At 39.9% G+C, this 26,124-nt stretch overlaps 1 protein-coding gene across 9 annotated transcripts in view; it reads right to left on the reverse strand.

The window, feature by feature from the left end:
- Nucleotides 1-3,561: 3,561 nt before the first annotated feature.
- RBPJ (recombination signal binding protein for immunoglobulin kappa J region) overlaps nucleotides 3,562-26,124 on the reverse strand; it is a 78,980-nt gene continuing 56,417 nt past the window's right edge. For 7 of the 9 annotated variants that reach the window (XM_042855411.2, XM_008166252.4, XM_008166258.4 and 4 more), the window contains 8 exons: nucleotides 23,085-23,250; nucleotides 22,253-22,427; nucleotides 18,509-18,646; nucleotides 18,193-18,305; nucleotides 15,665-15,805; nucleotides 9,087-9,242; nucleotides 7,958-8,061; nucleotides 3,562-7,775 (listed from right to left, as the gene is read on the reverse strand). In XM_042855411.2, the coding sequence (XP_042711345.1) occupies nucleotides 7,460-7,775; nucleotides 7,958-8,061; nucleotides 9,087-9,242; nucleotides 15,665-15,805; nucleotides 18,193-18,305; nucleotides 18,509-18,646; nucleotides 22,253-22,427; nucleotides 23,085-23,250 (1,309 nt within the window). In that variant the 3' untranslated portion in view covers nucleotides 3,562-7,459. The remainder of the gene's footprint in view (nucleotides 7,776-7,957; nucleotides 8,062-9,086; nucleotides 9,243-15,664; nucleotides 15,806-18,192; nucleotides 18,306-18,508; nucleotides 18,647-22,252; nucleotides 22,428-23,084; nucleotides 23,251-26,124) is intronic. The other 2 variants (XM_008166253.4, XM_065597012.1) reach the window with 1 other exon arrangement.

The following is a 26,124-nucleotide window of genomic DNA, read 5'->3' on the forward strand; positions in this document are numbered from 1 at the left end:
AGTGGATTTTCCAACTCCAGAATGATTTCCCATTGCCCACAAGCAGTCCAGTGTTGCAAGTTTCTACAGTGCGATCACCACTTGCTTCTCCACTGTCAGTGTAGCTCTCATTTTAGTGTCCCTGTCCTGAAGGGCTAGGGAGAGCTCAGCACTCAGATCCAGGAATGTTGCCTCGCCCGGTTGAAAATTCTGCAACCATTGCTCATCATACCATGCCTACATTACAATGTGATCCCACCAGTCAGTGTTTGTTTCTTGGGCCCAGAAATGATGCTCACACCTGCAGCTGTTACGTGAACGCTACCAACAACCTTGAATTGGTTCTCACTGTGTCCCACACAGCAAGCTGTCCTCCAAAAAACTGTCATGTTCCACACTGATTTGATTCCTCTTACCGCTCTGCAAATACGGAAATATGGTGTGCCTTGTGCTTGCAATGCTTATAACAATAGTGCAGAGCCGTGAAGGCTCCATGCTTCTGTCACAGATGATGTATAGCAAGAAGGGTCATGCAGGTTCATGGGTTTTTTAAAAAATGGCACAAAAGTTATGGGATGGAGACAGATGCATGCTGGGAAGCTGACCCCTTGCTCCCAGTCACCCATTGCAACTTGTTTCTGCCCCCACCATGCATTGCCAAAACTTCCAAAAGGACTGCACTGCACAGCAGCGGTTGCAAAATGGGATACTTACCCATGGCACACCACACAGTGCATCAAGACAAGTGCTCCTGGTAAGTATGCACAGCACCGCCACACGGAGCCAAGTATGCACATGTACAACCAATATACTAACTGCGGCAGTTTTATGCCGACTTAACTTGCCTCAACCAAAGTTTGTAGTGTAGACATGACCCAAGGAAGAAAAATGCTTTCTTTGAATAAGTCTTTACCACACAGGATGTTGTGTAGATACTTAGGCTAGTAACAGTACATCTACTAGCTCTAGATGTACTAGATGAGATACTATCAGAGACGGAGGGTTTAAAAAGAGAGGGATGCTAGAACAAAGTGGTTCATGGGGCAGGGGGAAGCAAAACATCACCAAGCACAGATAGTATTTACCCAATATTTTTTAAATAGGCACACATTAAAATCAACTCCTCTCTCAGAGGATTGGAGGGTAGTAAATGATGTATCCCTATTTAAATAAAAGCAGTAGATATGGTCCAAGGAATTTCAGACTAGTAAGCCTTACTTCTTACCCGGGTAATTCGTTGAAATGTTAATTTAAAACAGAATTATAAAACTCCTTGAAGATCATACACTAGGGTCTAAACAACAGAGTTTCTGCAAAGGAAAAGCATACCTTGCCAATGTATTACATTTCTTTGAATATATCAAAGAAACAGTGACTAAAGGAGAACCAGTTGATATAATTTATTTACACTTTCAAAAGGCAACTGACAAAATCTCTCACAGGAGGCTACTGTAGAAACTAAGTCATGGCATGAGACACACTTTGTCAGGGATATTTTTTAGTAACAAGTCACAGGCAATAATGAAAAATTCATGGAAGCCAGTGAACTGTCGCTGACTTTTACCAAATATATCCATGACAAAATGGGGATCCTGGGCAGCTGCGGGCGGCTGGGAGCACCGTGGGCCCCCCCGCCACCCGCAGTGGATGGGAGTCCCTTTTGCTGCCCATGGCAGCGGAGAGTAGCGCGGGTCCCCCCTGCGGCCTGGGGTTGCCAGGAGCTCCGTGGGTCCCCCCTGCCACCCATAGTGGATGGGAGCAGAGGAGGTCCCCCCTACCACCTGGGAGGGCAGAGATACCCCGCAGATCCCTGCCTCCGCAGGCGGCAAGGGGCCCTGCAGCTTCCAGCTGGCACTGTCTGAACCCACATTGGTCTTTGGAAGTCACGGATTCCGTGACTAAATCACAGCCTTAGTAATAAGTGATCAATATTTATCATGGCAAAAGCTTAACAGCTGGGGTGCCACAAAGTCCCATAGACTGTGTAATATAGATTAGATGATTTCCTACTGTACCACCAGTCTTATCTCTGTCAATGCCGCGTCCAAAAGAATTTCCCCATTTCTGCGGTCCCCAAATGCCCCATAATCAACTGCAATGCAGCAATGGAAGTGGAAAGGGGCTTTAAAGTGGATTTAAGTGTAACTTACATCCACTTTGGAGTCTATTTATACTTCCAGACCATCCTAAAGGATCTTAGTATAAATGAGAATCAGACCCTTGATGAGCAGTCAGTGGTTCCAGTGTAGTTCCAACAACAGTCCCTGAGATGTGGTGCCTTAAGAGGGCCATTTACTTTGACTATTCTTAAGGCCACATTCTTCCCCTCTCTCTTCCTTCTCCTTCCTCTCTGTGCAGCTGCAATGTACCAGGAATCATACCTCAATTTATGCAGACATGATTCCTTCACATCATGAGTCTTCTTCTACCTTAATAAAAAAAACCCTGTTTCTATTGGTGGGCCCATTACCTGTAAGGACCAGCAAAGTTCAAGTTTTAGTTATCAACTTTCTCCATTTTGTTCATCTTATACTTTGAACTAGCACTTTTACATGGATACCACTCAATTGTACCTATCTTTCAAAGGTCTAAAATAATTCCTATGGTTAAAATCCTCTATCAACTTACTCCAGTTTATGTCTTTGTCCTAGTAGTGCTTTGCTTATCTAGCAATAGCCTCCACTTTCCTGTGCATCCCAGAATCTCACTATTGTTAATGAGTGCAATATCTGCCACTCCTGCCATTCCTAACCATTTTCCAGTATGCCACATCTATTCCCCATCTCCTTTCAAGAGTTTTGTATCTTTATGTATATAATGGAATTAATCCTGTGTGATGGCAGCCCAAACAGGAGATAACCTCAATCAGCTGTAGCATTTGGACTTGGTGGTTCATGTTCTCCCTAAAACCAAGGCACAAACTAGCTTGTTATATATTCAAGGATGAAAACGGAGCCTAGCTATTAACCAACATCTGAAAAATGTTCACTCAGACAGAATGCAACTACAGACTGGGATGAAAAATAAAACAGGTTAAGTAATTATAGTAGTAAGGCTGCTACATTTAAACAATTAAACACAGTTCATTTTTTTCTTATTTAATAAATAATATCAAAAAAGTGAACCGGTTCTTATTTTACATTACTGGAAAAACAACTGTCACTTGTCTAACTTCAGCAATTATACAAGCTGTAGAGAAACAGGTTTAGGTTTGAAACAAGTTTTTTTTAACGCGGACTTTCCGTATCCAGTTTAAGTGGAGGCCAGGGTGCCTGCTCTCAGATCTACTGATGACTTTTCCTCTCCTGGGCTTGGTCTTCTGCTTCTCTGGTTCCACAGATGACCTCGCTGTTTACAAGCCAAAAAAACCTGATTTCTTGTTTAACATTGTCAGCAAAAATGTAGCAATTTTCAACAAATGGTGATTAAATTATATTACTCCCTATATAGTATCATACAGCTGTTAAAATAAGTTTGTCACAGGAGTAGTAACATGACATTTCACCATGACTAAAACCTTATAGAAAAAAACTTGAAACGAAATATTATATGCGCTTACACACACTGGACAAAACACTTATGTAGTTTACATTTCATTTTTATTTATTCCTTGAAACTGCCCATATTGCAGATTTTTTTGATGAAATATGGAACTGAGCAATTCAAATTTTCTACAAAATTATGGTAAAAACTTGCTCAATTTTCTACCTTATTGCTAAGAAATTTTACAGGTGCACAGTTTGTAAAATATAACCCTTAAAGGACTGAATCCATACTCTTGCTGCAAGATTCAAGAAACAAACTAAAACTAAGCATAGCACCTACAGCTGGACAAATGCAGTACTGACTGTAGGCAAATGTTTACAAAGTTGGAACTATTCATCCATTTTGTAACTTTACGAAGGGAGGAAACAGTTCAGTCCTAAAAGGGTTAGGTAGAAACCCTAATATATTACTGTTTCTAACAAAGCTGCCACTCAACCCCACAGTACAGTGCTTGAAAACAAAGTCAACCGTCTGGCACAGGAAAGTACACACATTTTTTCAGTACTCGTCATAAACACAGCTGCTTTTGAAAGTAAAACGTAAATAACATGGTTAATAATTACAGAGCATTTTGTTTCAAAATTGACACCTCTATAGTCATTTGGTCTAAAGTGGGTAACTCACTTGTTTCATTTGTGTCTGATTTGTATTAGGGGTTTTTATGGTTTTATTACTTTAGGTTCATGTCTTTTCAGGTAACCAGTATGATACCTTATAAGTCTGTGCAATGAAGACAGAAGTGAAATAGTGTATATCAGAATTAACAAAAAGACAGATGCAGGGAGCCTTCAGATAAAATTAGGAAAATGTCAGCAGCAGGTTATATTATACTAGTGTTGAATTCTGAAGTGCGGTTCTAAACAAAAACAGAACATAGGTAGCTTTGAGCATTTAACTTGCTTTCTCATCCTATTAGTTGGAACTATAAAAACATTCTGAACAGACTCAATTTCTATGTATACTTTTAGAAATAATAAGATAAGACAAGACTTAACAGCTACAGTAGAACAGTTCTATAGTTTCATATTGAAACATTCTATAAGTAGTTTAACAGAAATTTTTAGCATTCTTGGGATATTATTAGTATCATGAAAGATGATCAACAGCTCTTGATGCCATTAAAAGTAACAAAGCCACTCACAGGAAAGAGTTCAAGAAAATTAGTTACTCAAACTTAAATTACAACTGAGCATCTTTCTTAGTGACAGTGTGGATCTGGAAGACAATTCCTGTGTTACTAATTATCTACTAAAGACAATGGAGCCACAAGTCCAGGAAAAAGCCAACAAAAAAGAGCTTTAAAATTGTACATGAGCAGATACTGCTGAAATGGAATTTAATGTACTTTTTCACCCACTAGCCTGTGGTATGTAGAGTGGCAGAAATTAGGCCAAATGCATCATGTTTGTTAGATTCTTTAAAAGTCCAGGAATATTGTGTATACTCCATTGGGCAAACTTATTGCAAGGAAAGAAACTGAATACAAAAGTCTATTGCATTTACATGTAAAAACATTTTAAAATAATGTATATAAAAGCAGGTGCCTCTTATGGTTTGAAAAGCTATTTAAAAATATTCCTTGAAAGTTAAAAAGCTTGTTATGGTTTTATCTGCTGTGTATGTAATGGTTTGTTCTTTAATAGTATAGTAAATCCATTACTAACCACTTCCTTTAATCCTCAAGCTAATAAGTGAAGAAAACCTGAGGCCCATAAGTTAAACAGTACTGTATAAAACATACTTCTAGCAAAAACATTGTGAAATTATTTCTGTCAACACAACCAAGAGAAAATTAAATAGCACACAGACAAGTAAACAGATTTGCAAATAAATGCCAGTAAACAGCTTAAAACAGAGATAAGGCCACAATGAAGTCTGCCCTTGGCCACTGAAATAGAGATGAGGCAGTATTTGTAACAATGTTAAAGGGAAGGTTACATAGTATAAAATGGCAAATAAGAAGGCCTGTGGTAGAATACAAGCACATTTTAAAAGGACAGTGGCACTGGTTTAACAACTAACTGAATATGTTTTACAACTGATTTCTTCCCTTAACCACATTGTCTTCAATCTTCAATGAATGCAAAACCAACATGTTCATCAAGCAGCTGAGGCAAACACATAGAACAGAGCATCAGAGAAGACAAACATATTGCAGAGAAGCCATGCTTTAAAATGGTGCTGGTGCTGAAATTGGAAACTTGTAAAGTGGTCAATAGAAATCTATTCAAATAGTCAATGGGTAAGCCTGCAGGCCATGCTCTGTAGTAAACTACAGGTTCACATGTACACAGTAGTTGTGGCTCTTGTTTCATGGGATGGTAAAGGTTGAGCAATTCATAGAGCTTATATTCTTGTCCTTGAAGGGTAAGGTTACACTACATCCTATAAGCCTATCCCTGGTTCTGAGATTGCAAATGAACCACTGGGATATATTTTCAAATATAGTTGAAGCGATCAATTACATAGAGAGGGATAAAAAAAGGCAAGTTCAGAATGAGAGTAACACAAATCAACTGAGTAAAACTGAGCCTTAAATTTATGGTGGAGAGAAGGCTTGAACATTGCACTAATTGTTCGCAGGGAAAGAGAAAACCCCCTGGAAATAGAGATGGGAGTTGACTTCATTACAGTGCTTTTGTAATCTTATAATTGCCCATTTCTAAGTACTAAAATTTATTTCTAACTATTATGGTATGATCACTTCACAATGAAAGCACATCTCAATACAAGGATTACACCAACATTTGGCCTAATTTACTGAACAGTAGGAAAAAAACCCATGCTTTTTGTGATTTCTCTCATTGTATAATGATGGGCATCACCTACCAATCCCATTTGTAGCAAATACTTCTCATAATATCTTAGTCACATGCCAACAAGACAGAAGACATGCTGACAAATGAAGTCATTGGGAACATTCCACTTTTGAAATAAAATGTTTAAGTTACACTTCATACAAATTATGTACAAGATTAGAAAAAACCTGAATGGATCCTGAAACACTTTATGATACATTTCTGACTTTTAGGAGGGAAGGGGGCAAAAACCACCCTTCAAAACACCAACGTATTCCTGTGACATGACCAATCATAAACATGACTGTTTGAGATGTCACATATTTTAAACTCATGTAATGTTAGACCCTCATGAATTATCACTATAAATACATATTTTTAAAAAAGGAAAACATAGAAATAACTATTAACAATGACTGAAAACAGAGCACTAACGTTAACATACATTGCATGTATTGCAGGCAAGGCAGAGGCATTTTATTTTAAAGCTTTTGCACAGACTTCATATAATCTTAAAAAAAAATATGCTGGCCTTTACAAGGTTCTACTTGCTGAAATAAAAACAATTTCAGTTCATAAAAAGTCATAAGACTTCAGTTTAAAAAAAGGAACAGTTCCAGCCACAGACCAAAAATATATATATTTTTTAAAACTGGAAGAGTATGGTAATTAGATTATACAAGCATGGTCAGGCTTGGAACCTGAATATACTTCAGAGCAAAAGCTCAGAGGAAAAAAAATAGAAACTATTTGGTAACAAAAGTGTACTATATGTTGTGATACAAAAAAGGTATGGTGAAAATGTACCTTTTATACTAAAGCTTATACAAGTTCCTTGGTCCGTAAAAATTATGTCACGTTCATGTTTTCTAGTTTGCTTAACTTGTATCCCAGCCACATTTCAATTTCTTGCCCATTTAAAAAAAAACAGCTGAAAAATAGATTTTAATAAAGTTTATACATTTTGGATTTTTTTTTTATTGTGGCTTCTATTTTTAAGATCAGCACTTGCAGGTAACAAGGTTCAAATAATATCACTTAGAATGGAAAGGTGTTTTCCCATGAAACCACAAAATTGTTCAGTTGTCTTGTCTGCAGCACTTGAAAGTCTGTTAAAGTCCAAGCAAACACTGTAGTTAGGAAACTACTGTTGCTGTAGATGATGTGACATTGGTTGGATTTGTGCTGACATTTGTGTAACTTCCCTCGCTGTTTGTATTTGTTTCACTGGAAGCCATGAGGCTTGAGTTGGCTCTGAGAATTGCTCCCGCAGCACTGCAGTGTGGTCGTGGGCCTGGCTCCGGTGTATATGTAAAGGTAAGGCTAGTGGAGTAGATTATGCCATCATTACGGACCAAAGTTACTGGAACCTGGACTGGCTGACGGACCCACCTCCAACCCTCTCGGAATGCAGAAATGTCTGGAACAACACACAGCATACTTTCTGCACATCTGACAAGAGAAAGGATACACGTTAGCTACCAAGCAGGTATTCAGTAAAAAAAGGTAGTAACTCAGAAAACGAAAAGATATGTAACAAACAACAAAAATCAATTTACACTTGCCAGAACTTCAACACCAACTGTAAACAGAACTCCACCCACCAAAAAAAGAAGTAGAAAATAATACTGCACCTGTACATGGTTTCAGCTTCCACGTCCCCAAACCAGACACGTAAATTTGGAGTGAAATTCTGACCTGTAAGTTCCAGCATTGCTACATCTCCACCACCATTTAACTAGAGAGAAAATAAACCAGACATACAAAATCAGAAGGAATTACTCTTGTAGTACATATGAGTACCATAAATACTGGTTTATTACTTCTTTTCTAATTGATAAAAGCAGCAAACAAATTTAACTCCATAAAAGACATCACATGATAGATAGCTCCCAATGGTTTGGTGTTCTGAAGTGAATGGCAATGCTTGAAGAAAGACCATTTATTTCACAAAATATAAATAGCCAGCAAGCAGGCATCTATGAGTAAAGAGCCTGCACTGTCTTCACCATTTGGTAGTTCACCAAAGCCCAAGTAGTAAGAACTTCAGGACACAGGATATGACCTTTTGTGTAGCCAACCTTTTGAGTCCTCTTTCAAACAGAACGAGGGTTGTTGTTAACAAGGAAGGGTTCGGTCATAGGGTGTTAATTGGTAATTAGTTGTTATTGATAAGGAGTCAATATAAATTTCTAAATAAACAAAAATAAAGATCTTCGAGGATTTATTACAGAGGGCAATTTTAAGAAGTTCAACAATTCTTAAGAAATACACAAACTCCATGTTCTCTTTATCGAGCATGTGTTCTTGTCTTGCATAACAGTTGAAAAATGTAGCTAAAATTTTATGGAAATATAAACAGTATTTTTACTTAACTTAGCAAAACACTCCCTTGTGGATGCAGATATATAATGTAGGACTAGTTCAGAATTGTTCTGCTTAAGAGAGTTTGTAAGACGCTTTCTAAGTGTGAGAACGCAGTCTATTGATCAGAGAGGGAGAGACTGGGAATCAGAACTCTTTGCTTTTACTCCCAACTCTGCCACTGACTCACGAGTGACCTTGGGCAAATTATTAAAGTTCTCTTTGACTCAGTTTACCCATCTATAAAACTGGTTACATAATACTTACCTACAGCATCTCACAGGAGTACTAGGAAGTTTAATTAAAGACTATGAAGTATTTAAAGCTGCTCAGATGAGAAGCCCTATAGTAAGTGCAAAGTTTATTAACAAGAACAGAAAAAGTAAACAACTGACTTACTTGAAGACTTTCTACAACAGGCACAGGTGTTACTGGAGCATGGACTGGTCCCATCCCCTCATAAAATGTATATTCTGCCTTATCTGTACTAATGATTGTCCAAGAAGCTCCATCATTAATCATCTCTTTATTTGGTTCTTTTGGGCATGGAGTGGCCTTTAAGAAAGAATGGTTAGAAGTTTGATCTGTATATTGGTTTGATATTCACACCAGAATAACGAGTAATTAGAATTGGTAAGAGGAAGTGGGTCACAATGTCTCATTTCAAAGTTATGCAACTTAGTTTCCCTGTGGCTCTTCCTATAACAGAATGTACTCAAGGAACAACCCCTTGTACAATGCGGAATGGATTGAAATTTGCAACACATCCTCCTGTGCTAAAATAGTCATCAAAAGCCTTACAAGGCATACAAGACACAAAATAAACAACAAAAATATTCAGACAGAAAGATGGGTTCTAAATATGGGAAATGTGAACAGGTCCAGGAGGAACACCCTTCACTATTTTTAATGATTGAATAGGAAGGAAAATCTTGATTTTTTTCCCCTCTTATGACATGGGGTCATGGTATGGAAAAGATTGATAACCACTGCACTAGAACAAGGACAATTACTGAATGAAATGCAGAGCTGAAAAATGTCAGTTCATATGCTTAAGTGTTCTGTGTTAATGCTTTGTTAATTTGTGTGCGTGAGTGGGCGGGGGGAGGTGGCTGCATTGCAGTGTCAGGTTCAATGCAAGACATCCAAAAGATGTGACAAAAGGAGAAATTTTACTAATCTGTAAATTTACTTTATTTGATCCACTTTAGAGCCTTGGTTCCTCCCAACCAACAGATGGAGACAGAACATTAAAACTTTTGATATCACACCCGTGACATACAAGATTTGACAGTTTGTCAACCTCCTCTTGAATTCATTGAAAGAAGTACAGACAAAAAATCGGATTGATGTTATTCAATAACCATTAACAAACAAGTTCAGTAAGTAGAAGAAGCAATCTTAACATGGGATTGACTCAGTAATGGCATTAAACCTCTCAGTAATGAGGTAGACGGCCAAGCAAGGGAGGTGGGGGCTGAACTGATCTAGAAGATTCCAAAAAGATAATAAAATTTCCCCTTCTATGATCTTCTGTACCAGTCCAGGAGCTTGGAACTTTCCAAAGCAGTTCATCATTTTAGTATGGATGGGACTATCATTAAACTACTAGTGCCAGCAACAACCTTGTAACAAAGGCTCTGAATGCAATCTTATTCTCCAATGTTTAAACAAAGATGTGTGCAGAAGCCCTGAGGCAGCCTTGCAAATCTCTATTAAAGAGGCTTTGGCTCTTTCATAGAATCACAGACTATCAGGGTTAGAAGAGACCTCAGGAGGTCATCTAGTCCAACCCCCTGCTCAAAGCAGGACCAATCCCCAACTAAATCATTCCAGCCAGGGCTTTGTCAAGCCTGATCTTAAAAACCTTTAAGGAAGGAGATTCCACCTTTCTGCCCATGAAGATTCTACTGACCAGATAAAGAGAGCTTTAAAAGATTCTAGTGTTTTTTTTTTTCCTGCTGCAACATAAAGACACTCCGACCAATTCCCTAATCCATCATCTGATGAGGAATTCAGAGGTACATGATGACCTTTACATTTTGGTGTGGGACGAAACACTTTTATTACTGCTTAAATTTTGTTATTCTTTCTATTGAGTCTAGAGAGCCCAGCCAATGTAGCCTTCCCTCTTTATGATTCTAGGGCCAAATGTGGTAGAGTGATTTCCCAATTCAGGTGAAAGACTGATGATGTCTTGAGCCTGAATTCAGGCAGAGTTGTCAGCATGACCACACCCAGGTGAAAAATCATATGACTGCTTGCAGAAAAGGCCTAGAACTCCCCAACTCCTCTTGCTCCTATTATTATTATTAAGGTTAGCGCTCAGAGTCTTAACCAGATCAGAACCCCATTGTGTGAGGCATGATATAACCATGCTTTTATCAAGAACAGGACTTAAAAACAGAAGTCTCATCAAAATACTTCTCAGAAGGTTCAAAATGGTTAGTTAGCACTAGTTTCAAGTCTTAGATAAGAACCATGAGGCTAACTACAAATCTCACTTTATCTGCTGCCTTCAAGAACCTAGAAATATTGGTCAGTCCCAGGTATAGTAGTAGCTCCTCGGCTTTCTTCCCTGGGATTCTGTGTCCAGTCCTTGCATCTTCAGCCTGACTGCTCAAAACCTGAAGGGCCTACCCGTGATGTTTGTTACTTCTTCTCTGGTTCAAGCCTATCTTTTTACTGTGATTCTGCCTCCCTTTTCCTGAATTATAGGTAGGGCCCTATCAAATTCATGGCTATGAAAAACACGTCATGGACTGTGAAATCTGGTCTCCCCCCTTGAAATCTGGTGTTTTGTATGATTTTACCCTACACTATACAGATTTCACAGGGGAGACCAGCATTTCTCAAATTGGAGGTCCTGACCCAAAAGGGAGTCACAGAAGGGTCACAAGATTATTTTAGGGGGATCGCTTACTTCTGCACTGCCTTCAGAGTTGGGCAGCCTGAGAGTGATGGTTGTTGGCCGGGCACCAAACTCGGAAGGCAGTGCCCCACCAGCCGCAGCGCAGATGTACCGTACCGTGTCACCCTTATTTCTGTGCTGCTGCCATCAGTGCTGCTGCCATCAGCTGCTGCTGACCCGGAGCCCAGCTCTGAAGGCAGCGCCACCACCAGCAGAAGCACAGAAGTAAGGATAGCAGTACTGCAACCCCTCCCCGCAACTCCTTTTTTGGGTCAGGACCCCTACAATTACCACACTATGACATTTCAGATTTAAATAGCTGAAATCATGACATTTACAATTTTTAAAATCCTATGACCATGAAATTGACCCAAACTGATCATGAATTTGGTAGGGCCCTAATTATAGGTATTAGTTGTGCTGTATTTGTTACTGTTGGACTGTAATCCTAGAACTCGTAGGGCAGTGGTTCTCAAACTGTGGGTTGGGACCCCAAAGTAGGTTGCGACCCCATTTTAAAATGGGGTCCCCAGGGCTGGCTTAGATTTGTTGGAGCCTGGAGCCCAAGCCCAAGGGCTTCAGCTCTAGGCAGTAGGGCTCAGGTTACAGGCCCCCTGCCTGGGGCTGAAGCCCTTGGGCTTCGGCTTTGGCCTCTCAGCCAAATAAAAGGCCTCTGCCTTGCCTGCAATACATGCAATGTATGTTAACGTTAGAGAGGACAGAGAGCCTTTAATGCCATGCTTAGGGTCCGCGGATTGTCAGTCTTCTTTCTGAAATAGGGGTGGATGGTCAGCAGCTGCAGGGTCCTATTAGATTAGGAAAATTCCCTGGAAGAAGTTCTAGCCAACAGTTCCTGCAGCTCCAGAGTATGTGCCATCCTCATTAAGAGCATTGGCAGGTCCTGCTTAAATATGCAAAGTTCACCCTTCTCTTGCGCTTAGGGATCCAGACTGATCTGCTAATTTTCCATAGTCTCCTTTCCTTTGTCCTCTCTCTCTTTCTCCTCCTGGCTATCTTCACTCTGCCGCTAGTTGCCCTCTTCCTCAGGTGGGATCTTATATGCTGGCCGGTGTTTGGATAGGCTGATGTCCACTGATGGGTATTCAAAAGCACATGCTCAGTGATTTCCCCTCTGTAATGGGCAGGTAGAAGGAGCTAAGATGTTCCCTTCATCTCTGCTTGTTCTTAAACTATAGAAGGTAGAGTTCCAAAGACTCCATAGAATCTGGGTTGTAGTTCTGGAATAAGCAGCCTTGTACGCACGCTTGATTGTGTAGGAAGAAGCAGGTGAAGATGAGACTCTGCCTCTAGCAATAAATGTAGAAGCTTCTTTTCCACAGAGCCTTTGTCCGCAAGAAGATAGTGTGCTGTTCCACAAATAATCTGGAAAAGGGGGTGGACAGTGAAGTGGCAAAGTTTGCAGATGATACAAAATTGTTCAAGATAGTAAAGCCCGGAGCAGACTGCAAAGAGTAACAGAGAGATCTCATTAAATTGGGTGACTGAACAACAAAATGCCAGATGAAGTTCAACCCTGATAAGTGCAAAAAATAAACCCAACTATCCACTTACAATGATGGGGTCTAAATTAGCTTTTACCACCTAGGAAAGAGATCTGAGAGACACTGTAGATAGTGCTAGGAAAACTTCCACTCAATGCACAGCAGCAGTCAAAAGGTCTGACAGTATGTTAAGAACTATTAGACAAGGGATAGAAAGGATCATAGTACCACTATATAAAGACATGGTGGGCCCACATGAATACTGCGTCCAGTTCTGGTCACATTTCAGAAGGGATAGAGGGAGCTGGAAAAGGTTCAGAGAAAGGCAACAAAGATGATCAAGGGTAAAGAATGGCTTCCATATGAGGAGAGACTAAAAAGATTAGGGCTGTTCAGATTAGAAAAGAGATGCCTAAAGGCGGCGGGGATCTGATAGAGGTCTGCAAAATCATGAATAGTGTGGAGAAAGAAAACAGATAAGTGTTATTGACCCTTTTAGACAGTACAAAAACCAGGGGTCACTTAATGAAATTAATAGATAGCAGGTTTAATACAAACTAGTGAATGTACTTTTTCACATATCTAACACCTGCAGAACTCATTGCCATCATATGTTGTGATGGCCACAAGTATAACTGGGTTCAAATAAGAACTGGATAAGTTCATGGAGGATAGATCCACCCATGGCCATTAGCCAAGATGGGCAGGAACACAACCCCATACCTCTGACTATCAGAAGTTGGGAGTGAAAGACAAGGGAGGAACACTCCATAACTGCCCTGTTCTGTACATCCCCCCTGAAGCTCTGGTACAGGCCACTGTCAAAGACAGGATACTGGGCAAGATGGACCATGGTCTGACCCAGTATGACAGCCTTTATGTTTATATTTGGGGTCGGGAAGGAATTTTCCTCCAGGGCAGATTGGCTGAGCCTCTGGAGGTTTTTCGCCTTCCTCCGCAGCATGGGGCAGGGATCTCTAGCAGGAGGGTCTCTGCCGATTGAAGTCACTAATAACAGGATTGGGGACTTCAGCAGCAGAGTCCAGGGAAGGGGTAGGGACGGTTTTATGGCCTGCAGCATGCAGGGGGTCAGACCAGATGATCATAATGGTCCCTTCTGACCTTAGAGTCTATGAGTCTATGTTCTTATGAAAGTGGGAAGAGGCCCATGTGCAGCCTGAGCTGGATTTAATCAGTGGGGAGGGGAAGCAGATGGCAGCCTTTCCTTTGTTCTCCCCCTCCATTCTTCAGGGAGAAATTAGAAGAGTTGATGGTTTTGTTCTTTAATCTTGTTCCTACCCCTGCGAAGAGCTGGCTCTGATCTGACTGGGCTTGATGAGTGCTGCAAGAATAGTTACAGTGGTAGAGTACCTTGGAGTCCCCACAAGCATTTTTCAGGGAGGCTGAATGTACAGCACTCTAAAGCAACTTCCAGAGCAGCAGGACCTGCTTTTTCTCTCGACTCCCCAGGCTGCTCTGCGAGGGGAGTTACAATCAGGTAGCTGATTCTCAGAGCTGCTGGTGCTTAAGCATTCCTGGTGTTTCTTGGCTTTCTGTTCCCTGATGGAGGATGTGTTTTCCTAATGGATAAGATCTGAGGTTACGACTGTTCCTGCCTAGCGGACACATTTTAAGGTTGAGCCATAGTTCGTGCTGGGGATGCTTCCAGACACTCGAGGGGGCTTCTCCCAGCTACTTTAGGTTCTTTCCTGGGACCACTGTCTCTCTTCAGGGCAAGGATCAAGCCTTCACTGAGGCAAAGCCAGGACTGAATCTTCTTGCTCCCTCCTTATACTGGAAGGAAGTTTTTGTCCAAGGCATGGTAGAGGCACGCCTTGGCTCGTCCTCTACTCCCATCTTCCTTATCCTGGGGAGGAGCCCTGGATCCTGTCTTGCCCAAATAGGGCAAACCCATGAAATAGAGGGCTCTATATGGTGACCCCTACTTTGACCAAGCTCCACGGAGGGACACTTTTTTCTGCTCATCACCTCTGAGTTTGGGCTCAGGTCCAGAAATGTTCAGCTGAGTTGAAATTTGGCCCCAATCTTGTTCCCTTGAAGGGGACAGCCACACTAAATGCCTGCTAAGAGTGGTCCACCATATCGGAAGAGATTGAGGGATCATGTCAGTGTGTCATTTGTGCTGCCTGATCAGCTGCACACATGGTATGTAACCAGGCTCCTGTTAGGCCTCCAATGTCTGCTTTTTCACTCGTGGTGCAGAAGCTTGCTAGGAATAATTTTCTCCACCTACTGGAGAAATGAATAATTGAAGACAGAGATGGTAGACACCTATATGTGAAAGTATGACATAATCTACAGTCTTAATGTTCTGTTTCCATTTGTTGACCGGGAGGAACGAAAGCTCAAGAGTCTAGTCTGATACAGAAGACTGGAGAAAGAAAAGAAAATTTAACAGATTGGGAAGAGTAAAGTTTGGTACTTCCTACAGCAGTTTCTTTTAAAAACAGACTGCTGAGGCCAAAAATGTTGTTCCCAGATATTTTTGAAACAAACTTGATGATTACATTTCTCATTTAATACAATCTGTTTAAATAACTCACTTGAAACTGGATTATTCTCTCCTGGGAAAGGCACAAGTACATTCTTTCAGTATCTTTAAGGTAGAATGCACATTTATGGAGCTGCGATACTGGATCATCTGCATCCAGTAACGCTGTCTGTTTATCCACTTTTCGAATGATCTATGGTAAAAAATGCACAAAGAAATACACTTAGAACAATGGAATCTATGTTTTATTTACATCAGAGATTATACATTTACTTCTGGCAATTTACATGAACGGTACTGTAACAAGAGACATTTTAACACACACATTTGCAAGTTTAATTTTAAACATTTGATTAAAAACTCCCTGCAATTTCTAAAACAAGGATAGATATGAAGGCTTCTCTACTTTTCAGAATCCTAAGTGAGTGCGTGCTGCATGCACATATTTCAACTTTTTTGCTAGAAGAGAGGAAAAAAGGATCAGAAACCAGCAAAATCTGATTTCTTTTGTTTGGTCTCCTGATGCAAAAGAGCAGCTGGTCAAGTATCAATATACAATTTTACAGAGGCAAATGCCTCCAGGTTTGACAACTCATATAGCCAACTGCAGCATAATGGGCCACTTACTGAATTTAAACCTTTAAAAACAGGGATTTATGGTAAAAGTATTAACACATCCTTATCTATAGTTTTGCAAATGCAACACTATAATAGTGTATCTCTTGACAGCTAGCCATGATGAATATTAGTTAAGACATGACTGTACAGTACACCTGTAAAGGATAGCTGTTTCCTACATTTGACAATCCAGCATAAAAATACTTAGTGTTGTAATTCTAAAGAGTTATAGTATTTGATTTTTAAAAATTAAAAAAAAAAAAAAAGATATAATTATTCCCTTACAGACGATGAAAATCTGAAGCTTGGAATTTTAACTCAACTTCTAGAAAAAAAGTTTAGTACTTCATTTTATGCAACATCAGCAGAAGCAGCAGCCATAGTGCTTGAAGATTTCTAAGCCACGAATCAGAAAGCCAACCATGTCCTCTGGGATTTCTAACGATGATAAATGGAATTATTAGCAACATTATTTTCAAGGTTTACATTTTTCTTCAGAAATTTTATGAAAAAAATGTAGTTTCTCGCCTAAAATCCTACAGCCAATATAATAAAATTAAAGGTGACCTGCAAACATATTTTATAAAAACAGTTGTAAGGGTGTATCCTGAATGTTCCCAACTGCAAGGGTAAAAAATAAAATGTCATGCTAAATGCAAATTTACTTCCCCTTCCCCGTTAGAGGTCTCTGGAATTGCAGATGATGGCGCCTTTCCAACTGGTGCCTGGCCCAGCAATCACACTACTGATGATGTCATATCTCAATATGGAACCCATTAGGGTCAAAGGGAATCTTTCCCTGATTTCCATGTATACTGGATCAAATCCCTAGAAACTCGGTAAATGATGGAATTTTCTATTAATTGATACAACAGCTTAACAAAGTGGGGTTTTATTATTTTATACCATTTCAGTAGATAAAATAAACAAAAGTTTTGCCCTCAGCAGACCATTTCCATCCTCCAACTGAATTTGGTTGTAGAGAGAAATTCTCAACATAGTCATGCTGGGATATCTTATAGGGCAGGAATTAAATCTGTCAGAGTTTTATGCTGTCACCATCATCGTATCTGAGTAGATTACAGATAAAAGAGACTGGTAATAGTGAAGTCTCTAATAGGCTAATGATTAATGGTTTTAGGACACTTAAATAAAGGGAAGGTTTATAATCAGTTAGGTACTAATGCCTGCCAGGCTGGCTATTTGGGGGCATTCAGTGCACATATATCTATAATTAGCCTGTTAAAAAAGTCCTAAATAGTTACAATACCTTTCTCAATCACTGAGGCAGAATTGATTACTATCATGTAAGCTTACAGAACCAAAACACAATTTTCCTTTTGTTTATAGGCACAAAGTAATGATGATGTGCAATTTTTTATTATATGCATTTTTATTGTTATATATACTTAAATAAGTTCAGTGCCAGTAATCATCCAAAATTACTTTGTATAGTATACTGATATTCTACTTGCCTGTAAGAGGGCACATAAGTATACAGAATGATTTTAGATCCGATTCTAGCAAAGCTTTAAGCACAACAGAAGTGCCACTGGATTGAATGAGACTACTCGCATGCTTGAAATTAATCACAAGCTTACGTGCTTTAATACCCTGGTGCCTTTGTTGTCATTGCTAAGCTCGATCTATCTTTTTGAAAAGCTCACAGGGTAACCTACATTTAGCATTTTGATTGATCTGTGAATCATGCCTTCTGTTTAGTTTATACTTACACACCTTATCCTTAACTAAAAGAATAATTCTACAGCAAAACAGAAATAAAGATAAAATATCATTAAAATGAATAGCATTTTTAAAGTTTTTAAAAGTCAAAGCCAATTTGGCAGTTCTTCTAAAAACAAATAAGTGCTAATCAACACATGAACTTGCATTTAAAACAATCCAGGTACTCTAATTAGTGTATTACAAATTAGCTATAGCATTGGAGAAGTTAAACTGTACCAGTCTTGGGAGTGCCATGCCAGTAACTGAACACACAAGTTTGACAGTCTGTCCATAATGAATGTAGCCATCTCGCACTGTGAATTCCTCTCCCTCTGATTCATCATCATCCACTGCATAAAGCAGACAAAGTTCTATGTTAAATTGTTGAACTCATTTCTCTCTTGATGGCAAGGGCATAAAATGGTACTGTATTACACACAAATATATACACGCACTAAGACTGAATCTTTACTTTGAAAATTGATTAAAAGGGAATAAAACTGGAGGTTTGTATTTTGGGGGGTGTTTTTGTTTTTTTGTTATTTTTACTTACAGAGATGAATGTAAAATGCTCCCCACTGTTGTGAACTGGCATGGAAATTACCTCCTTCTACGTGCAAGTATCTGGTGCTAACTGTTTGGGATCGAAGTCTATTAAATAGTGCCACTTTTGTTCCTGACGCAATACATACTGCAAGAAAACATAAAGACTTACTTAATATTGTAAAAATGTTTTTTAATAATGCAACATTAATAAAATCAACAAACAGATGCATAATAGACTGGTTCAGACAGTAATTCCCTCATCAATCTGTAATTACGTGGTTTGTAAACTGAACACATTTGTGGCACTCGGGAAAACAGTCACAGTTACAAAAGTTAATTGTTTATCTGTAATTGCTGTTCTCTGAAGATACTATAAATTCTTGTCAGTTTGCCACTCTTGGACAAGTGCATCTGTCTTTGAGTGGGAAGTCCCTTAGCTCATAGTTCTAAACCACTGGACTCAGAGGCTGCATTGCCCCACCCCATTGAAATACTTAGGCTACTCTGAGTGCCCAGTTCCTTTCAAGAATAAGGAAAAGATGTTCCTGTAATGACCAGTTAAAAAAAGGAAGAAAAAGAAAACCGTCCAAAATTACAGAAACTTCAACCCTCTGATTTGCTCAGATCTCTCTCTCTTGAAAGTACAAAAGGTTCAGAGAGTCTGGCAGAGTATAATCCCTCACAAACCTGCTTACTGAACTCTTCAGATTTCTTTGAGGCCAAAGTCCACGTAAATGCAATCTTTCTTCTACACCAGGGGTGGGCAAAATTTCTGGCACAAGGGCCACATCAGGGAATAGAAATTGTATGGTGGGCCATGAATGCTCACAAAATTGGGGTTGAGGTGTGGGAGGGGGTGCGGACTCTGGGGTGGGGCTGAGGAGTTTGGGGTGTCGGAGGGTGTTCTGGGTTGGGACTGATGGGTTTGGAGGGCAGGAGGGGGATCAGGACTGGGGCAGGGGTGCAGGATGGGGTGCAGGTTCCGGCTGGGGGTGCAGACTCTGGGGTGGCGTTGGGGATGAGAGGTTTGGAGTGCAGGAGGGTGCTCTGGGCTGAGATCGAGGGGTTTGGAGAGCAGAAGGGGGATCAGGGCTGGGGCAGGAGGTTGGGGCATGGGGACCGGCTCAGAGGGTGCAGACTCCAAGCGGCGCTTCCCTCAAGTGGCTCCCGGAAACAGTGGCATGTCCCTTCTCCGGATCCTATGCGGAGGCGTGGCCAGGCGGCTCTGCACGCTCCCCCTCTGCAGGCACTGCCCCTGCAGCTCCCATTGGAGCACGTAGGAGCTGGAGCGGGGCCATGCCGCAGCTTCTGGGAGCCGTGTGGTGGGGCCCCAACCCTGCGCCCTGGCTGGAGAGGAGCCAAGCCGTGTGATTTGGCCCCCGACCCAGTGCCCCACATGGTGTGGGCCATAGTTTGCCCACCCCTGTTCTACACAGTATTTGCCATCAAAGAAAGCTCAATACAAGCTGCCAGAATTGCAAGACTGACTACAAGAACATAAGTCAACAATGCATATTGTTAGCCCATTGGTGAGACTCTCACAACAACAAGGCTATTTCTAATTGCACTTGAGGGTCCAGATGATGGGTCCCAACTCAACAGTGTAATGGGCACCAGAACAACACAGCTGGCCTAGATTAATGTTTTGTTAGCGTGCAGGTTGAACTATAGGGGCCTTGAGCCAAGACTGGTGTCAACCCTGCCTCTTGGGGCTGAAGTCTTTGGGTATGTCTACACTGCAGTTAGACACCTGCAGTTGTCCCGTGCCTGCTGATTTGGGCTTGCGGGACTTGGGCTGTAGGGATGTTTAATTGCGGTGTAGACCCACCTTGCAGGGTCCTAGAGCCCGGGCTCCTGCCCAAGCCCAAACATCTGCCCCACAATTAAGCAGCCCCTTAGCCCAAGCCCCACAGGCCCAAGGCAACTGGCATGGGCCAGCTGCAGGTTTTTAATTGCGGTGTAGACATATCATTTAAGGCTTCCTAGCCCAGTTTCACAACAGACAATAGACAATCACAATAGAACTGTTGGAAAGGACCAAGAGGGCTATAAGGTAAACATTCTGGTACCTCTGGCTTGTGATGGTCTCTGGAGCCATAAATCACAGTCCTATCAAGGCACAGAAAAGTAGCTGTGCCTCCCCATTAGTGCAGCAATCAAATTGCATTTCAGAGTATTTTTTAAAGCTACTGGGTCACTTCTCCACGTTTGAGCAAAAAAGGGAATGGAAAAAAAAGAAAAACACAGTGCAACCTCATGTGTTGACTTATGTGCTGAGAAATGATTATAGTAGTCATTTCCAGTCATTTTTGTTGTTGTAGACCCATTTTTGTTGTTGGGAGCAGTGGGCACCTTCCATCTTCATGCTCCTTTCCACAATGCTCTGACACAGAGTCTACGATTTCTCCCTTTCCCCTTACTTCTCTTCATTTCTTTTCCTCCCTTTCCTGTATGTTTTGTTCTCCGCCCCCCCCCCCCGCAATTCCTTTTTTTTGTTCTTCTGTATGTTTTTTGCACTTTTCCTCTCATCCAGCAACCTCTTTTGTTTTCCTTTCTGACAGCTCAATTAACCTTCTCCATTCCCCCACTTATCAGAAAAGTGAATGCTTTTAGTATTGAGGGATGTCCACTGGTGCATCTAAGACTAAGATGAGTTCCACATGAGCAGAGAAGAGACACTTAGGCTGGCAAACAACTGCCTTCATCTGCAGATCTCTACTTATGAACTGCTCCTCCAACTACACTAGGCCACAAAGACAACCAAGAGGGAAGGTAGGGAGTTTTCAAGAAGTCATCTGCTACTTTAACTGCACATTTGCAAGTCGGTTCTGGGGACTGGGGTCTTTCAGCTTTCCCCACTTACATCGATTCCCTCTCCTGAGCCTTGCGCCCCAATAAACTAGTCTGGAAATCCCAGTGCAGGATTCTGAGATTGGAGAAGATTAGACTACAATATCTGAATACGATAGAATCTCATGGATCAAGAAAAAAGGAACACACAATGCCTGACGTGCATCAATTGTGGATAAGCAAAACTCTAAGGGGAAGAAGCAAGGGTGATTAAAGCTTGGAGTGCTTCAGTACCCAAGAATTCTAGAGCTAAAAAACAAAAAACAGGTGTTCCAGAATGAGCAAACAAATTGAGCTTAAAGCCTGAGATCAACAACATGAAGAGTCCCAAACTCCAATAAAAGTCAATACCTTGAAGATAATCTCACAAAATAAATTTATAAATAAAACTGACGTCAATGAGAGAAAAGATAGTGAGAGATTGAGAGTGATGCAGAGAAGTGCAGAGTTGGTTGGGGTGATATGGAGCTAAATCACTAATGTTCCTAAAGCAATGTCTTTGCTGTTGACTAGTGGAGGTAGCTTAAGTACCTCAGCAGGAAGGGTCCTCACCCGCTAGAATCAACAGCTTAGAACTCTGAGATAAGGAAGGTCTTGACGAGCCTGTGTATAAGTATACAGACCCATGATTGGAAATCTGCTGAAGGAATTTTTTTAACCCTATCAATCTATATTGTGAATGCTAACCATATTCAATTCACTTAGAGCATAACCAGGTAAATAAAGGAGAATATTGCAAAATACATCAGTGTACAGAGGTCTTAAATACATTACAGTAAATCTGGAAAATTGCACTGTATTTATTTTTAGTTGCAATCAAACCTCAAACATACAAGAAGAAAGTCATACGAGGTCCAACATATCACCACATAAAGTAAAGACCTGCACACTAAATACTTACAGTCTGCATTTTTCAGTGACTGTTTCTTTTTAGAAGGTTTGGAGATGACTTTGATCCGTTTACTGAGGAACACACCGATGTCGTCACTATTGCCATAGAACATTTTTACTGATAACATGAAGTGCTTTCTCTTGTCTGAGTCAGAGATGTACAATGTTTTGGCTGTGCAATAGTTCTGTAGATTAGAATAAACTATTGTTTCTTTTTCAAATAAACTTTTAGTTGAAGATAGCAGAAACACTTACCACATTAAATAATCAGAAAATATGACATGGGCGGGATTCATCTTTAAAAACGCCTACCCAAATGTTTTTCTTTACCAATTCCCTGAAAACACAACGTTCTGCTCCAATTATTTAAAGCATACATTGTGAAGAACCTTGTAAAATAGATATTTATAGCATCAGTGAAGGAACTACATTGCAAATACAAGGTAACTGAAATAGTGCTTGCAACACCTACAAACAACAGAAACCTATGCATGGTCAGTTTTAGTCTAGCGATCTTAGTTCATTGATGGCACAAAAAACATCCCATAATAATCTGCATTATTGTAAAACATATCTCTACATTTAGCAAAATACTATATCAATTCTTTTAAAAGTATTTTTATTCCCTCCTTTTAAACATTTGTTATACCTGCTTAGAAACTTGATCATTTCATTCTCTTTGCCAATTGACAAACCTTCCCCACCCTAATGTCTTATGGGCCACAATAACTAGTTAGTGATCAGAAAATAAAAACAACATGAACGTATTTGCTGAAAGAGACAGTAGTGGTTAGAATGTCCCATGCTGTAAATTGCAAGAGTAATTATTATATGGGCTCTACCTTTCCTTCCAAATTCAGCTGTTGCATTTCTTGGTCGCTGTTTCCTATTCCAATGAAAGCACATGGTTGTGACTCTTGTTCAGAGCAACCATCCCGTTCCATTTGTTCTTTTTTTTTCTTCCATCCACTGCCCATAAGGTACACACATGGAGGGGGACAAAAAAACCTGAAAATGAACAATTTACAGATTACATACAGCTTTTATAAAAATCTTTGCATACAAGCGACAAAACTGAGTCTTGTCCTGGCAAATACAAAGTCTTCCTAGCCAAATTAGCATTTGATACTGGAACAAAAGCCCTCCATTGCAGCATAAAGAGGGAAACAGGTTAAAGATTTGGCATCTTGCAAACTTACAGAGCAAAATCAGGAGCTTTACACTCTTGGAAAGGAGATATTCAGAGCTTTTAAATAGAGCACTGGTAAGTACTTAAAATGACACTGAGTGGGTGTTCGTAGGTTACATATATTTCACACACACACACACACACACACACACACACACACGACTGCAACCCCTCAGTTAAGGTTGTGCTGAGAGTTTCACTTTAAGCCAGGATGCAAACTCTGTTTTGCATAAAAAGTATATTGTATCTTCCTCCAAATTTACAGCATATAATCTGTGACTAAACTGAATTTTAAGGATTTTCTCAAGTGAATCTGTTAGTTTATGAATCAAAATTAAACAAACATGGTTCCTTTAAGCAATTTATGCTGGGAACTGTCATCTTTGTGTGTGTAGCTTCCTGGGAACAGCAAACCGCGGCCACCGGGAGCTGCAGGGGGGCCGTGCCTGAGGACGGTCAACATCAGCAAAATGTCTCGCAGCCCGCAATCAGATTACCCCGATGGGCCGCAGGCTGCCTACTACTGCTCTAAGGACAGTAAAGTTAGTGTAGAGATACTAAGAGCTTTGACTGACAGATAAAATAATAAAAACATAAGCCTTTCAGAGAAACCACTCTAAAATATTAATTTAGTATTTACTGTTATATTTACATCCTTTCATCAATGACAAATGAAGACAAGACTTGTTTTCTGACAATGTGGATAAAAATCTGATTTTCTTCAAAAATATTTTTATATCAGATTTTTTAAAATCTAAATTAAATATTTCTTTCTTTTTTAAAATAAACCTGTGTAAAATTAAATTTGAAATTATGACAAAACTTACTATATTTTATTAAAATCATTTAAATAAATACAAATAATAGGCTACCCCAGTGAGCCCTCAAATTGTAATGACTTAAAAGAGTACTGCTTTCTAAATTATATACAGAAACAGGGCGAAAGCATCTTTAACTCAATTCAAGCTTTGAAAATATGTTACAATGTCATGCACTGCATTAAGTATATCTATATTTTCAGTCTTTACAACTGAGCAAATGCTGGTGTTCACATATTTCCAAATGCAAGTACTTCCAGTTATGTTGTACAGAAAAACTTTTGCCAAAGGACACTAGGAGGCGATAAAGTCCACCAGAAAACAAGTTATAACCCATTTTAAGAACAAACTGGCTGCAGCAATTCAACTTTCTTTTAAACTAAAACTTACGATAAGGGCATCAAAAATACTGAATTATATTGTAAATCAAAATCATATACAGACTCTTGGCTTACTAAGTTTTAAAAAACTGATTTCAAACTGTCAAATCAAAGAGAGAGAGACAAGGTGGGTGAAGTAATATCTTTTACTGGACCAACTTCTGTTGGTGAAAGAGAGAAGCTTTTGAGCTTTACAGAGCTATTCTCAGGTCTGAGCTCTGTGGAGCTCAAAAGTGTGTGTCTTCCACAAAAAGAAGTTGGTCCAATAAACGGCAATACCGATTACCTGACCCCACCTTGTCTCTCTCATTTTGTGGGACCATCAAGGCTACAACACTGCAAACAAGTAAAAGAGAAATAATCGTAATTATTAGACCTGCTTGACTGGTTCCCTTATTGGTCTAGACTTAAGAGTTAGCCTCTACCTCCAGATGGAGGCAAGTATTGGTTTTTCAATTTCTAACTCTATACAGACAATCCCATGATCTCCTGTAAAGAAGAGTTCAACTATATTGCGTAAAATACAGTAGAACCTCAGAGTTATGAACACCTCGGGAACAGAGGTTGTTCGTAACTCTGAACAAAACGTTATGGTTGTTCTTTCAAAAGTTTACAACTGAACATTGACTTAATACAGCTTTGAAACTTTACTATGTAGAAGAAAAATGCTGCTTTCCCTCTATTTTTTTAGTAGTTTACGTTTAACACAGCACTGTACTGTATTTGGGGTTGTTGGCTTTTTTTGGTCTCTGCTGCTGCCTGATTGCATACTTCCGGTTCCAAATGAGGTGTGTGGTTGACTGGTCCATTTGTAACTCTGGTGTTTGTAACTCTGAGGTTCTATTGTATGTACAGTAAAGTGCGCATGTACACCACTGATGCAGTTATTTCTCATTTAACATGGGACAAAAGAAGCCCCAGTCTTTGATTAGTTTAAAATAACTTGGAGAAAAAGCATTTGGAAGAAATGGGTTAAAGTAATAAATGAGAATTTCTAAGTTTTGGTGATGGGCTGATTTTCAGCTACATATGAAAAGAGAAAAAAAATTCCTTCGACTATTTTTAGTTTGAAACAATTTCCAGAGTTCACAATTAGAAATAGAGTGGGACTAGATGCTATGGAACAAAGAAAACTGCTTTCCCATTCATCTTCAATTTATAGGGTTTTCTAACTTCTAGTCCTCTATATTAACCACAAGGCCATAAGCTTCTAATTGGGTGGGAGGTGGAAGTTCCCAAAGAAGTAATCTGACCAACAAAAAAACAAAATGATAAAAAAAAAAAAAAAAAAAAAACTATTGCCTCTGATCGTCCAAACCTTTGCTAGAACACTGACTATAAGAGGTACTAGTGAAAAGGCATACAGGAGTCCCTTTATCCATTTGATACATAAGGTATTCCGTTGTTAATTTTTTTCCGCTATGCTATGAGCAGAAGATTGGTACCTTCTTTTTCAAGTAAGGGATGGAGAAATTTACCTCCAATGTTCCTCTGT

The sequence above is a fragment of the Chrysemys picta genome, chromosome 5, assembly GCF_011386835.1.
Source record: "Chrysemys picta bellii isolate R12L10 chromosome 5, ASM1138683v2, whole genome shotgun sequence".
Lineage (NCBI taxonomy): Eukaryota > Metazoa > Chordata > Testudines > Emydidae > Chrysemys > Chrysemys picta.